This window comes from Diospyros lotus, chromosome 4 (assembly GCF_014633365.1).
Source record: "Diospyros lotus cultivar Yz01 chromosome 4, ASM1463336v1, whole genome shotgun sequence".
NCBI lineage: Eukaryota > Viridiplantae > Streptophyta > Magnoliopsida > Ericales > Ebenaceae > Diospyros > Diospyros lotus.
The window spans coordinates 41,687,157-41,703,686 of NC_068341.1; the positions used below are offsets into that span (position 1 = coordinate 41,687,157).

General features: G+C 35.3%; 1 protein-coding gene across 2 annotated transcripts; it reads right to left on the reverse strand.

Annotated features, from left to right (window-relative positions):
* Positions 1-383: 383 nt before the first annotated feature.
* Positions 384-16,295, reverse strand: LOC127800724 (uncharacterized). Of its 2 annotated transcripts, XM_052335502.1 has the most exons (9): positions 15,671-16,295; positions 14,757-14,880; positions 12,155-12,284; positions 11,270-11,306; positions 10,950-11,175; positions 8,209-8,341; positions 8,027-8,120; positions 3,744-3,764; positions 384-748 (listed from the first exon to the last, which is right to left on the reverse strand). In XM_052335502.1, exons 1-6 carry the CDS (start codon positions 15,905-15,907, stop codon positions 8,238-8,240), a joined length of 858 nt encoding a protein of 285 aa, XP_052191462.1. In that variant the 5' UTR covers positions 15,908-16,295; the 3' UTR covers positions 384-748; positions 3,744-3,764; positions 8,027-8,120; positions 8,209-8,237. The 2 variants fall into 2 exon arrangements, with proteins under 2 accessions (XP_052191462.1, XP_052191461.1); XM_052335501.1 differs by lacking the exon at positions 3,744-3,764.
* Positions 16,296-16,530: the final 235 nt, after the last annotated feature.

Genomic DNA, 16,530 nt, shown 5'->3' on the forward strand with positions numbered 1-16,530 from the left:
AGCATCCAGTTGAATCGAACTGCCCTTTTTTGTCATTTATTGATGTTAAATAATTTTCTAAACATTACAAAGAGGAGTGCACGTTATAATTTAATAAAACTTTAAAAATAAAAACTGTATATTTGGAGAGAACAGGTTGATTCGTCAAGTATTCTTCAGCGTCGTTTATTGTAATTGCCAGTCTTAAAGAGTTATAAAAGTCTGGGAAAAGAAATTGCTATATACGCTAGTGTTGCTTATCTTGTCTATATGGTGTGCAATAAACTCGACTGTTCTGTCGTGTGTGTACAACAGCACAGCTTTTGACGGTAGACAGGAACTTTGATTCCATTTGCCCCATGGGGGGGAAATAAAGGATGCATTCAGTCCATTACAAGAAAAAATTTGGCAAAGAAAACTTCAGTTTCAGTCTTTTTTAAGTGATTTGCTGGTAGAAGGTGATGGAAATGTGTTTCGGGTTCCAGCAACAGAAAATGCAATAAAACTATGGACCCAAACCCTGGGTCCAGACAATTCAAGAATCATATGTTGATTCTCTCTTTGTATTGATTGATTGCAGGAAACCATATTCCAGCAATCTATGAAATTGTGCTCCGCCAGCGACCTGCGTCCTGGCAAGAAGACACTCTGCCGTACAGACAAGTGAAAGGGCAATCCACACCCTTCAATGTTTTGGGACCAGGCTCAGTGCAACTTGGTATCTTACAAGTGACTCAACTGTGTCCTTGGTGACCATGACTCGGAAGACCTGCAATAGCATAAAACCAATCAAGTCCATCCATAGATTTTGGCTGAAAATTTTAAACAGAGATAACACAGAGCAATATATATAGAACACTATGATAATAGTAGAAATATTGTGATTTGTTCAGTGAGGGAGAAATTGAAGTGTGTGATGACCAATAATGAAAGCTTACTGGCTACCCTTCTCGAACAAAAATGTTAAGCCTCTCTGCAATTACTTAGTCTGACAACATAGATCATGTTTCTCCTTGACTTATTAAAAGTCAGTTTCAGCTTTGTCCTTCAAGTTAAGGACCTTAAGGTACTTTTGACATTGATCATCCTGCAGCATGTATTATACTAAATGTGGATTGGGTAAGACAAATGATTGGTCTTTGTACACAAATAAACATCAGTAGCTGCTACCTTTATTATCTCCTCCATCTGTCTCACCTTAATTCTACTTCACATCCACATCAAGCTGATGAAATTAGCTACATCAGTTCTGCTAACAGATCACTTAATTGCCAAGGACTACTAGAAGTAAAGCCAGTTTTATAATCATCCTACAAGATTACCTCCTAAATATCATATTCATACACCAGCAACACAGAAAGCTTGTCATGCATCTCACGCCTATGGGATTAAGGGATAGTATTGTCAATCCCATTTTAATATATATGTTTGATATAATACATAAACATATTATGCTAACTTACGCACTTTGTTTGGAGGTTAGGGACCAATTACCACCATCGCTGATGGCAGTGGCAGAGCTAGGATCCAAGGGTAGTGGGCTCAATATATATTGAGGCTTAAAATAGTATTAAAATAAAAAAACTAGCATTAATTTTTACAAATGTAATTAAGTCTGACTATCAAACAAAATAAAATAACTACAAACACAGTTTTTTGTTTATGATGACATTTTAAGTATACAAACGCATCACTACCAATTTGTTTAATGCTATCTCTAGCATGTGTAACAAAACACTCATTTACGAAAATATCTTCCATTCAATTACCCAATATCTTCTTGATTATTTTCATTGCAGAGAAAACTCTTTCAATGCTTGTTATTGCAACTAGTAAACTCAAAACCAACTTCAAAAGTAATCACACACACACACACACACACACACACACAGAGAAAGAGTACTTATATTTGTTTCAACCATTTTTTTAACAATTCTAAGGGTTAATTTTGTGGTAAAATGATATAGCTGTCTTCTTTACAACTATGGTTCAAACCACCTTAAGGACCGAGCCTACACCCAAATTTTTGTTTGATTTACTTGGCACACACCTAAAAGGTCAAATTGAGCAACATAAAGGAGACACACTAATCAAAACAATTATTAAACTCTTGAAATTGTCTCTCAGTAATATCATCTATGTTAGGAATCATAATTTTATGTGGTTTTGATCAACTGAAAATATCATTTTTTTTCTTAATTACTCTGTATTTTTTTATGACGGGTCAATTAACAATTTTTAGTTTTTTACTGGGTTAAAGTCTATTAATATTATTGAGCAAAAAATAAATTCAATGGGGTCAGTTCACCCCACTGGCTATATGGTGGCTCTGCCCCTGGCACATGGTATAACCATGTTTGGTAATTGCATGCAAAGGATAAATTTATCTGTGCACAAATTTATCCTTTATCCCATCTAAGTGGGATAAATCTATGCTCCTCCCCCCCCCCAACAAAAAAAAACAAAAAACAAAAATTAGTCCATGCATTTGGCAAGGCAAATTTTTTTGACACTTTTGACAATTTTCCTCTGATGCATTAAATACTCCCCAATTCTCTCTCCTTTGTTATGCATCCTCTCATCTCCCATAGAAGATAGACGCCATGACCAAAACGTCAATCCCCCATCTCCAACAATGTGACCACCAACACCAATCAAATTCACACCACCATCGCGATTGTCATCCTCAATCACCATCTTCTCTCCTCCTCCCTTGTTTTCTTTGCAACCAACACCACCACTACCTCTGCCATCTCCAACAACCCTTGCCTCTTCTCACTTGCCTTTCTCTATCTCCTCTACGCACTTTCAACTATTGCACCACCATCTCCAATATCTCTCAACTCCCAATCTTTGTCCCTCCATCTTCTTCTGTATCTTCTTTGCTGCAGTTTTCCCAATTTTTTCTAGAATATTGGGAAGAATTAATTATTAAAAAATAATAATTACCCAAAATTTAGAAGTGACAAATTTGCAAAAATGAACCTCAAATTCAAAATCATTGCATCAAAACCTGTCTATTGATATACAACTCGAGGGGCGTCGGAAGAAGTGGACAGACAAAATTCAAGGTGGGCACTTCAAGATACATGAAACGGGAAATTTATCGTGCAAAAATTTTTATTTTGGTAAAAGCTAGGGTGAGAAGGAAAACGAAAATACATATATCCATATATATGTGAGATTTAAATTTCAAAAGGTAAATTAACCATACCCTTCAATTTTGACTATTTGAATTAGGCACCCCCTAAACTTTAAAATTGGCCCAATTAGTCCCTAAACTTCCCAAAATTAGCTATGCCCCCCCCCCCCCCGGAACTTTGGGTCTCTGGCTTAGACACCCCATGGACTTTTTACTTTTCACCAAATCAGTCTTAGTCTTTTCGAGAAGGTTCAAGGACTAATTTGGTGAAAAGAAGAAGTTTAGAAAGTGTACGATCAATTTACTTAACATCATTAATAACAAATGAGGTGTTGTGGCTAATTTTTGGAAAGTTTAGGGACTAATCAGGCCAATTTTAAAGTTCAAGAGGTACATGGTCAATTTAGCCAATTTCAAAATAAGTGTGTGTGTATATATATATATATATATATATATGACACAAGCCAGGAAAAAGGGAGCAATTCATGTTACTCCATGCATGGAAAAAAGAAAGTATTCAATGCAAAGGGAGTGAAATGATTAGATAGAGAAGACGACATTAAATGCATGGAAATATGGGAAGACAAAAGGATTAAGCTAAATATTGGGGTTAAAGCATGACCTCAAGTTTGGTTGACAACACCTGAAAGAAAAAGGGGGGAAAGAAAGAGAGAGTGTCATAAGAAACAACTAAATGAAAATGAGACAAATCTCTAATTTCCTAATAACGTGCAATTAGAAATGACATAGGGATTATGGATTGTGTAATTGAGTAATTTGGATGTGATTGACAACTTTAGGTGGACTTTTAGTATAAAAGAAAAGTAAATTTCTCTTCAAACTTCTTCCACACTCCCAACTAAGTTAAGAGTGGCATGATAGAGAGCTAGGAAGTAGAGAAAAATGGAAGAAGAAGGGAGGAACTAAGCTCAAACTCAAGGTGTTTATTGTCTAGTTCAAAATAGCATGCTACATGACAAAAATATTATTGCAACATATTGTCCATTTCAAGCATAAAATTTATGTTTTTTTGTTGCATCAAGGAAAAAAAAAAATTTCCTTTGCATTTCTTGAAAGTATGGCCATAGCTTTAGATGGTAGGTGTTTGAAAGCTTTACACCTTTTATTTTGGGATGAGCATCAAAATGCATCCAAGACCTATCTTCCACATGGGTCATGCAGTAGAAAACTCTAAAAAGTTTATTACCAATCTCTAGTCACAAATGTATCAAAGTGAGGTCTATGCTCATGACATAAATCATGCATGGAAAATATTTTCTAACCAGCCCTAAGTGTTAAGCACTTACCTCCTACATTCAAACAAGCTCACATGGCATTGGATCATCTAAACAAAAGGAAAAACACACCGAGTAAATATGGGCTGCACTGATTTTTTTAGAGCTATCTTGCATGGTCAAAGAAATTGTTATGTTTTAGCAATGCCACTAAAATATGGAGTACAAAGTTGAGTCATTTTGTGGGTGTAGTTGGGATGATAAATATTTAGTTTTGAATATATATTAAAATAGTGAGGTTTGATGGTGTATTCTTTACCTTATGATTTTTGTATTGAATTGTAAAAATTGATTTTTGTATTGCATTGTAAAAACTAGAAATGTTAATATTTAAGTGTTATGTGAAAAGTGTTAATTTTTTTTTTTTTTTTAAATATGTTGGGGAAGTGTATGGTTCGAAACGGTGAGGTTAGAAGAAGCAAGGTAAGCTAGTACAAAGTTAAAGAGTTTGGAGTGCATAGTCCACATTTTGAGCTCAGAAAACACTGGTAAAGGTCCAAATAACAAGTAAAACAAAAAAAAGAGGCCCTTATGCTGAGCCAAGGGCTGCTCGAAGGACAGCATTGGGCCCTTGGCAAAGCTTGAGACACTATTTAATGCCACACCACTAAAAGCACGCCACCCAAGGATGGCCTTTAACATATATTATTATATATATAAGTATAGGTATATATATAGATATAATATTGAATTAAATCAAGGATATTAATACGTAAATTGAAATGTCGTGCATTTTGGAAATGAAAATTTTCAAAAAGGACATGCTGAAGATAAATAGATTAATTTCTTATTTTCAGTTAAGTTTCAAGGTTGGATTCTACATTTTTGTAAGCTTATTAATTTATTATTCTTCATTTTGGGTGTAGCCCACTAGAGTTGGGAGGGATAAACTTAACCCAATAAAAGGAATTGGTTTAAAATAAACTCCGGTAAGGGCAATCCGGGACTATAATTAATTAATTTATTAATTATTTATGCAAAATAATCTTGTTAATTTAGGGCAACAAATAACACCTGCGAAAAAAGCAAGGTGTTACAACTCACATTGGCCCTTGCCGGCACCCTAGCTCACTGATTTGGGGTTTGCCAGATTACTAAATTTCATATCTGATTTTGAATTTCAAAATTAACTTGTGTTGGTGACTTTTACTGATTTGGTGCTTCCATATTTTCAGATCTGATTTCCAAGTTGTGACTTTGTGAGAGTGAAATGAAATGAGATTGATTTGTGTTGGTGAAGGGATAAACTGGTCACTTGATGATAAATTATTAGCAATGACTCACTTCCAATTTTGACATGCCAAACATGAAATAATTATAACTTCAGCTAATATCTTTTTTTTTTACCAAAAGTGGGATAATATTATCCATCCATCACTATTTAGTCCTTATACCAAACAGCCCATTAATATATTATAATATCTTTTTTAGTACAACAAATTATAAAGTACATAACGTTTTATGATATATTATTATATCAACTTAATATATTATATATTTACAGAAATTGCAAAGTATAATTATGTAATTTAGAAAAGATATAATTTTTTTTTACATAGTTATATAATTACATTAATATTTTGTACTTACATTTTTATTCTTTTACTGCAAGTGAGATATCTATTAGTATAGCCTTTCCTTCTTGATTAATTTTAACATTTTTTGTCTCAGGAGTATCAATATTTTATAAGTACAGAATATTATATCTATCAGGGGCATATTGTTACAGAGTCCTTTTAAGGATTGATGTTCTGCCCTATCCTTTAGGAATTGATGCTGTACCCTATCCTCCACGAGAATTTTCACCTTTTCTTGTAAAACCTACTCAAAAAATAATATCCATTCTTAGTATACATTTGATGGTAACAAGATGCAATCCTGTTTCACCACCTCTGATTGCACTAAGTTCATAGATGCCACTGTTGCACGTGTAATGATAGATTGTCTTGGTCTAAGCAAGAAGGAAATGGCTGATTTCTGTTCCTATGTTACTCCCTCAGGAAAAATCGAGGTTTACATGATTATTAACTAATATCAAATAGAAAAAAGTATAAATCCTGCAAATGGAAAGAGCATGTTAAAAATCCACTTTAGACAACTTTGTTTTGACATTCATTATTTAAGCTTTAACGCAATTATACATATTCATGGACTTGAATTCTATGCCCTGTTATTAGCACAATAATGGGAATATTTAATTTTCTATGAACAAAGGCCTATGATAGGGTCCCTAGAGAAGTATTATGGAGGGTTTTAGAGAAGAAAGGAGTCCGGATAGCCTATATACAAAGCTCTTAAGGACATGTATCACGGTACAGAAACAAGGGTCAGAACATGCGGAGGGGATACTGAACCGTTTAAAATTACAATGAGACTGCATCAAGGTTTTGCACTAAGTCCATACTTAATTGCTTTAGTAATGGATGAACTCACTAAACACATTTAGACAGAGGTACCACGATATATGCTATTTGCAAATGACATAGTGTTGGTGAATGAAACAAAAGAGTGAGTGAACACTAAGCTTGAGTTGTGGAGAAACAACTTAGAATCTAAGGGATTTAAATTAAGTAGAAGGAAAACAGAATATATGAAATGTAAATTTAGTAAGAACGTAAGAGTAGAGAATGTTATAATAAAATTGGAAGACCAAATCTCATAAAAAAAAAGGACTATTTTCGATATTTGGGATTAGTGATTCAAAAAGATGGAGAAATTTACGAGGATGTCACGCATAGAATTAAGGCAGGTTGGCTAAAATGGAGAAATGCATCATAGGTGTTGTGTGATGGTAAAATCCCATTAAAACTGAAAGAAAAATTCTATAGGATAGCAATAAGACCAGTCTTGTTGTATGACTTAGAATGTTGGGCAGTCAAATACCAACATAAGCAAAAGACGAGCGCAGCGGAGATGAGGATGCTAAGATGGATGTGCGGCCATACAAAAAAAGATAAAATTAGTAATGAAGTTATTCGTAATAAGGTAAGAGTAATGCCAATTGAGGAGAAGATGAGAGAGACTAGACTAAGATGGTTTGATCATGCGAGAAGGAGACTAAGAGATGCTCCTGTGAGGAGAGTTGATGAAATGGAACAACTAGTCAAAAAAAGAGGTAGAGATAGATCCAAGAAGACTTTGGGAGAGACTTTAAAGTTTGATATGAAATGTATGGACCTAAATGAATATATGACAAAAGACAGAAATACATGGAAGTCTAGAATTCATGTAGCTGACCCCACATAATGGGATAAAGGTTAGATATGTTGTTGTTGTTTAAAATGCATTGGACTCCACCTAGTGCGATCCAAGGTTTACAATGCATTGGACTCCACCTAGTGCGATCAAGGTTTGTGATTGTAGCATTTGTAAATAAAATCACCATCCTAGTGATGTAAGTGAATGGCAAGCTTCTATAGGCAATGCAATTAAGAGCCCAACGTGAGGTAGGGCCATGAATGGCAAACAATTTTAGTAATATTTACCTGAACTGAACCCCAACTGTAGTGTGTGAATGATTGCTATTAGTGGCCTTAAGTGCAAAGCCATTTAAAAAAACTACATTAACCTTTTAGCCATTGGCATGAATCTTAAGGAAAGCAGGTAGTACCTCTTGAATGCAAAGACAAGTATTTGCAAGGCTAGATTCGAAGTCCGCCACTCAAGTAGCAGTTGGTGTAGTTCTCTCACAACTAGGGGATTGACTGTAGATAGCACGAAAGAGCCACAATAAAATTAACAATCGTGCTAGAAAGAGGTACTAGGGAGTAGGGAACAAACCATTGTACCTACCTTAATATTTGTCTCATTTTGTTTACCAGTCAACCAGCCATTGGATCAGAACCATTACTCTGAATGATTTGGGGAGGATGAGCAGGAAATATAATCCGTGCCTGTCCTGGAGCAGGAGCAGGAGCAGTTATCCCTGAGGAAAATCAACCAAGCAGCTTAAAATATACCCACACATGCAGCGTGCTCAGAATGTTTCTAGTTCTTACTCCAGCACATCATTATTCTTCTAATTTCATCTGTTATAGTTACAAAGTTGTAAATCTGAAATCATGAGATCAAATAAGGCAGTTCATATTTGACAGATGCTTCCAATCAAAAAGGAGTATTAGCAATGATATGCCATGTAAATGATATATGGCAACAAACATATGCACAAAAATGTGTTATGTAATTCAGATGAATATCATAAAAATTGGATTGAGTAATAAACAAAACACACACATAAAATATATGCAACACATTTGCTCTTTGTATATACAAACAAATTGAAAATTGTAAATACAAAATAATTATTGTATGATAGCAGTCTGCAATTCCATCTTTTCCAAAAGAAAATTTTCATGTTTTGAGTCTCAAATCACTTTGTAGTAATCACTGAACTATAACATCAAATGTAAACTATATGTCGGTCTATGTTTATGAATGCCTGGCCTAGGTGGATGAAATTACATATTTTAGTTGGCAAGCAATTTCACAAGGCATCAAAATCAAGGTAAAATATCATTTACAGATACAAACACTTGACTCACTTTATTTACCTCTGCTTCTCAAATATTTTGTGTGACACGTGTTCAGATTGGCAAACTTCCCCAGGCAGAAATGATACAGTTGGATTTGACCATCACATGCACCATTATTCTTTTACCAAATCTTTTGGCTCTTTTATGTGAGGCTTCTCATTTTTCTCCTTTTGCCTTTTTTTTTTTTTGTTTTTTCAGTTCCCCTGTTTTTTTACTGCAAGATACTGAAGTGATAACAAGATCACCACCCCATTAATTTCTATAGGTAAGGTCAGGTACCTTGTCTATCATCTCTATCCATAATCATATTTTCAGTAAAACCATCAGCACATGTTATATCTAAGAATTTTTCACCAAGTATCTTGTGGTGTTCCCTTACCTATTTTGATACAAACTTTTTCAATTACATCTAATTTTTGCACAAGCGCATCTCTTGACCTCACATAATTAAACCATTTTAATCATGTTTTGCACATTTTTATCTTCAATAGATGCAACTATGACCCTATTACAAATAATCTCATCTACAATTGTCTTCTCTTGTATAAGCACATATCTGCCATGACATTCTCATCCTGATTACACAAATTTTGTACCATGCAACAAAACTAGTCTTATAGGCATCCAACTAAAATTTTCTTTTAGCTTTAAAGGGTATTTTATAATAACATAAATGTTGAAAGCAGATTTTTTTTTTTTTTAAATTTAGCCATTCTGCCTTAATCATAACATCCTCAATAATTGTATCGTTTTTTTAAGAATTTAATCCAAAATATATAAACCAATTTTTTCTTAGAATGACTTAATTTTCAAATCTCACCACAACACCATCTACACTTCTATTTTTAATAAACTTGTTCTGGATTCTAAAATGTCCCTCCATATCTCAGGCTTAGTGTTCAAAACCTCTTTTGTCTAATCCACTAAAACAATGTCATCTACAAATAACATACATCAAGATACCTCTTCTTGGATATGCTTAGCGGTAGATTGTTGATATATCATGTTCAAGCTCTGTGATACACGTCTATAATAACTTGCATAAAAGCAACTCAAACCCTCTTCCTTCTAAACCCTCCATGAATCATAGGTTTTTAAATCTATGAACACCATGTGTCAATCTTTTTTTTTTTTAATTTTTTTGGTTCTTTTTTGTTTATCTATAGACCTTTTTCACTAGTTGCCTCAACAAGTATGTATCTTTCATTGTTGAGCACCCAAGCATGAAACAAAATTGATTTTCAACGAGATTGGTCTCTTTATCTTTACTCAATCACCATCTCTCAAAATTTAGTAGTGTGCCCCATTATCTTGAACATTCTGCAATTTTTACAACTTTGAACATTTTCTTTGTCCTTGTAAATAGACACTACATGCTTTTTCTCATCATCAAGTATCATCCTTGATTTAAGAAATGATATTGAATAGTTTTCTTAACCATAAAATGCTTAGGGTACGAATGTGCTGTTCTACCAAAAAAGAGGACACTTAGTAGTCTTTTTTTATGGAGAAGGCTGGAAGCATTTTGGTCAATCTTAAGATGAGTAAATTTCTTTTTTTTTATCTTGTCAAAATTAGCTCCTTGTTAAGTAGCCTAAATGAAGATGTATTCTGATTCATTATGATTTCCTTATCCACTCTTCCATACAAGGGTGTTTACCACTAGAATCATTGTGATTCCACAGGCCTATCCATCTGCCCCACTCAAGAGTTGATCCAGCATCCATAAGATGCAGACTCCAGATCTGAGTATTGCATTAACTCAGCTAACTGTAACACTGCACAAGCTCTGGATACGTGGTCTATGAGCCAGAAAGGGTATTTGAAGAAAGCATACCAGATTTGGCACATACCTGAAAAGTTATCAATGGGGGCTGCCCTTATCTTACATGTCCAAATGCATACAACTAAGTGACGAAATGCTAGGTATGCAATTCTATATTCCAATCAGGATGAAGCTAAACAATAAAAAAGCGGGGAGAGAGAGAGAGAGAGAGAGACCTGTCTGGTAAGGTGGTTGAGTTGTGACAACAGTTTCTGTAGTTACTCCATTCACACGGGGTCCTCCATATAGTGGAACATGGCCTGGCATCAAATTGGCTTGGATGGTTTGATAGCCTTGGCTAGGATGAACCATTTGCCCATACGGTAGAATATTTGTATTAACCGTGCCAGGTACTCCATACATCTGAAGGTAATTTTGACCCATATAAGGATTGTAGATGCCCTAGCAAATAGAGAAAACAGATTGCATCAAATTTATTTCTAAGCCAAATTGAGTTCTATAATAACCAAGTGTATTCAGATTTGAACTTACTGACCTGTGGGTAGAAATATTCAGATCCATAACCTGTATACCTGTCAAAGTAAAGATTAATGCCTTGATGTCAAAGACATATCAACCAGTTCAGGCTGTACAGAAATAGAAAAGGGAGCTCAGATGATCACATAATTGGGACACATGAAACTCTGAATCCATAAGCAATAGAAGATTTATTTTCTTATATTAGCAAAATTAATAAGACATCTTAGAGTCAAGAGATGGAGAATGGAAGTAACAAACAAGTCCCCCACCCCCCCAAAATATATATATATATATATTGGGGGAACAAATTTAGAGTTTTCTCATGAGACATTTTGAGACGTCGTAATATAATGCCTTTGAAAATTTTGATTGGCATACTGATGCCCCTCAGTCCATGTAAGGATATATAAACACACTATAAATGGTGTTGTCAGTGCAAGCATTGGCTCCCCCTTTGAGAAGGTAACACACTTCAAATGAAGAATGCACAACAAGGTGAACAATGTCTGTGGGTAAACTAACTAAACAACCTTGTTCTTCTTTCTTTAATATCAAATATCATAAGAAATTTCTATGAAGAAATTGCTATCTAATCTTAATTAACAGGAGTGAGCAATAAAAAAATCCAGTGTAAGTTAAATCGGCCTTCCAGTTTCCAAATAACACGACTATACTTTGAAGAGCTGGCAATGAATACACTACTTAAAAGGTATTAAGGGGAATCATCTTAGCAGATGGAAAAGGTTCAAGGAAACTATCGAGTCAGATGGTTCTTTACAAGTACAGAATTGGAATATTTCACTCAAACTCCAACAGCCATAGCAAAACAGCCAAAAGCTAACCTTACCTCTTGACATCATGATAACAATAGAGGCTTACTACTTGAAGGAAAACCACTCACCCATATGCTGGATATCCAGTCCCAGCTTGGTAGTTGAAAGAGACTGGTCGGTGAAAAATTGGGCTTCCCACATAGGCACTCCTAGGGATCTGAGGTATTCCATAATACTGCATTGCTGATCTCGGGTGTCCTAAAAATAAAATAAAGCATAGATTACCACCAGTTCTTAGGGGAGAACAGAAAAGAAGTATTTAAAACAACCAAAAAGAAACTGCAGTCCATCATATTAGAAAGCATGTAATTCTGTACTTCGTAATATTTGCATGAGTAAAATTTTCTCTGTAAAAGAGTTCCACACATCATGAAATTAAAATCAAGATTACTTGTTCAAATAGAGAAAGGAGGAATAGAAGAAATCACAATCATGATCTCTGGTTCACATGCAATTTTGGCCTTCCAACTGGAAATAAGTTCAATCAACCATGAATTTTGCACTTTTCTGTTTCAGGAGTGATTGGTTCTGCAATTATTTTCAACAGACAAGACAACTTTATGCAAAAAATTATGGCTCAACTCCAACAATCTGTACTTAGTTTCATTTTGTGATTCTGGTGTTTTTTTTTTTTTTTTGTAGCTTTCTTACTTTTGTCCTTAATTAGGGTTATGCAAGGACCTACTGTTTTACGTGAAGCCTGGTACGTGGCTATAGCCAAAAGAAGCTTAGTTGTATAAAATTGAGAGTTTTCTTAGTTTTCTCCAACTTTCACTATTAGTGTGTACTAGAAGCAACAATACTAGAGGCCTTTTTTCTTGGATATCTTGTTCAAACAAAAGTTTCTTCTTCTTCATTGGATGATAATCAACAAATCAAAACAACAACAAACAAGAGGTTAGTTTCCAGTGTTCGAGGATGAAACAAATAAACTCAATGCATCTATCCCTTCCCTTGCTTTCTTAACCCTTCAATATGCCTAGGGAGGATTTGGTTTTTTTACTTTCTACAGCCAACTAGCAAGGACCTGCTAGCAGAAAAGATCTTAGAAGATGGGGCAATCAGTAATGCACAAGTCCTCTTGGGAGAGGGAAGAGACACAATAGAGGCAGCTATAAAAGAGAGTAGGCAAAAAGGTATTCTGGGGTTTATTTGTTTAGGGTTTAGGGGTTTGTGTATTAATATATCCAGACTGTCCTGAGAGCTTAAGTCTCCCCATAGGTCATAAGGCAGTGGCAACACTTAGGGTTGTGAAAGTTGTCTTCTTCCTTTAAAATCTAACCAGATCTCCACATCATCCCTTTTACATAAGCAAGGGTTCCTATAGTTGTCATGAATGGCTCATCAATCATATTGCCATGGCCTATCCAAAAACAAAAGGTGGCTACATGGATGACATCATACCAAACTGTAACATGATGCATCTTCCTAATAGGTAATGGGTCCAAGCAAAATACCTTAACCTCATTGCTTTTTCTAAGTCATTGTAGCTTATAGAGGTTAGGATGTTCTTCCACGTACCCATTAACCAATAACCCAGAAACAATCTTTTTACAGCTTCCAACATCAACAATAACATTAATTCTCATGAGCCATGAAATTGGTGCTTAAGATATTATAACACAACCAATTTTCATCATCAATTGTTATATTGACATTGAGACACCGTCATGTTACCAAAGCATCATATTAATCAGCATGGGCTATCTCTTCCTCTTCCTCATCTTATTAGGTGGTGGTTTGATCTCTTCTTTTTGAACTTCTTCATCAATAAAAGCCATGATCTTGAGATTAGAAGGTGATACATCCAAACCCCTAACACTTAAAGCATCTATAAACATTAGAAATGAGGACAGCTATGTGTTTTTCTTCCTTCTGCACCATCTAGGAGGTACTGAGTTTAGCTAATGAACCTTTGGCACAGAACTCCCACAGTTAGAAGCCCCTACTTACCCTTTAGACAAATTCATTGTAGACAGCTATTGTTCCTTACAGAGGTATAGCCTCCCTCCCTCCCTCACACACACATACACAATAGCTAACTATCAAACGGCCCTGATGCTACTTGTTCTTTTCTCCCAGTACTTTATTGTACTCAATAAAATGTCCTCATGATTCATAAATTCTAATAGCCATAACCTTTTAAAATGAATATATATGTATTATTTTAAACTGTAAAGTAGGGAGAATTATCACGAGAAAATTAAGACTATAATGTGTTGCAAATTGGTACAATCATTCTAAATTAATTATCTAGCTAAAAATTGTTTTAAAAGGATTTCAATAAAGTTTTTCTGAGGAGAGAAAATATAAAATATAATGAATTAAAATCTAGGCCACGTGGAGTCTTATCAACACAAATTGAAAAGAAAAAAAAAGTGGTCGTGTAAATTATATTTCAAGATGCATTTTTAACACAATCTTTTTAAAATAAAAAATAAAAAAGAGTACATTGTATGATTTCTTTGGATGCTATCAAGTTAAAGAATCACACATTACGAAACCAGCTCTATGGTACTGTATTTCAAAACATGCAATACTTCCTTTCTCATTCAGCATATCAGGACTCACCTCCTGGGAAACATAGGTATAGAGAATTATTCAAACTAAATAACTAGCACCATAGCGGTATAAGTGCAAATGAAATAAGCTAGATTGTAAAAAAAATACCATAAGGAGTATAAGGTTGTGGCCGCCCAAGTGAAGCCAAATTACAATTTGCTCTTCTACCATCAATAACTGGATTTGGATCTACACAAGCTTTCTTGGCAGATTCAGGATCACGAAATGTAACCTACCCTCCAAACAAAATATTTCAGTGAATAGAAGATGGTAAATAAAGTGATCAATATCCAAAAACAAACACAAAAGAAAGTACATGGGAGAATGGGAACTTAGCATCTAGCATGTCATGTATAATGGACCTTATTTAGCAAACAATATTGAGAATAATTCAACAAAGTCCACTAATCAGCCTACAAGAATCATAGATTTTTTTCTCAATAAAACAAAACCAATTAGTAATCCATCAAAATCCTTTTTCCAAGATTCCTGTCCCAAAAACCTATATCGCAGAACTCGATGAATGATTAAACATAATGACAATTTCATGACAACTTGCCACATGGTTGGCATCACGTGTGATCCAAAACAACACGTAATTTTGTTCAGGGACACAAATTCTTTTCCAGCAAGGCAAATATGTATCCACCAACATGATGCCATTGCCAACAGACTTCAAGCTTTTGGGCAGAACAAAAAACACAAAGAAAAGGTTTCCAATTTCTCATCCTCTAAAAGCATAGCCAAGTCCGTGCATTTAAGACAACCCAGCAAAAATTTCAACTTGAACAAATAATCCATCGACGGAGAGATCTAACAAACACCCACATGCTTCTCAACTTCAAAATACGGAGGACATGTAGAACACAACCAGCTGGAAATTGCGACAAAACAGCAACAATACATCATTTAACAAGACTTCTTTCAGTGGCCATTATAGAAGCGTGACTCTTTCTGGATTGAGCGAACATCATCCAGAGAATTGAACAACGGAGCAACAAAAAAAAATTGAGAGTACTCACAAAGCCATATCCCTTCGATCGGCCGGTATGCTTGTCGTTTATGACGACGGCCTCTAGGATCTCCCCGAACTGCTCAAAGTGACGGCGCAGCGTCTCGCTCTGCGTTTCCCACGCCAGACCGCCGACGAACACCTTGGTATAGGTAGTGTCCCCAAAGGGATGATGATAATGATGATGATGGCGATGATTCACGAACTGCAAGCCCGACCCAGCCCCCGGAATCGACTGATGAGCCATGAATCCAATTCGCAGGAACTATATATACACAGATTGAAAGGAGTGAAGCATGTACATAAACCTAAACCTAAAACCCAATTCTCCAGAAGAAAGAACTAGCTAGGTTTAGGAGGAGGAGGAGGGAGAAGAAAGGAAGAGGCGGTGCGATTGGAAGGGGGAAAAACCCTAACGAGAAAGCAACACGGGGCGGGGGATCATCATGATGACCGGTGGTGGGGCTTGGGCGAAAGAAAAAATCGGAAAAACCAAAAGAAAAAGCTGCGCGGAAGTGAGCTGTATGGAAGGAATCTTTGAGATGGATTTATATTAATTACACGCCCAACCAAGACACAGTGAAGAACAGAACGGAGCAGAGCACAGCAGTGCAGTGCAGTGCAGTGGCTTTAACCTTAAAGAAAGAAGAACATTAGTAGTGTTGTCTGCGTGGATATTCAATTTATAGACAGATAGATGGATGGATAGAGAGACCCACCTGTTCCGTCTGGGATTCTTCTGTCGATGCTCCCTCCGACCAATGCGGTTTTGTAGATTTCCTTTTATGGTTTTTTTTAAGGTAATTTTGTCCAAATAAGTAAAATAAAATTGTATTAATATCAAATTTAAATATTTTATATGAAATGATC

Excerpts from the sequence above, each read along its gene's own strand:
- LOC127800724 (XM_052335501.1), bottom strand. The coding sequence starts at position 15,907 with ATGGCTCATCAGTCGATTCCGGGGGCTGGGTCGGGCTTGCAGTTCGTG. Across the intron at positions 12,285-14,756 it reads ACAACCTTATACTCCTTATG|GACACCCGAGATCAGCAATG; the intron begins GTATTTTTTTTA and ends TTTTATTTTTAG. Across the intron at positions 11,176-11,269 it reads CTGAATATTTCTACCCACAG|GGCATCTACAATCCTTATAT; the intron begins GTCAGTAAGTTC and ends TCTATTTGCTAG.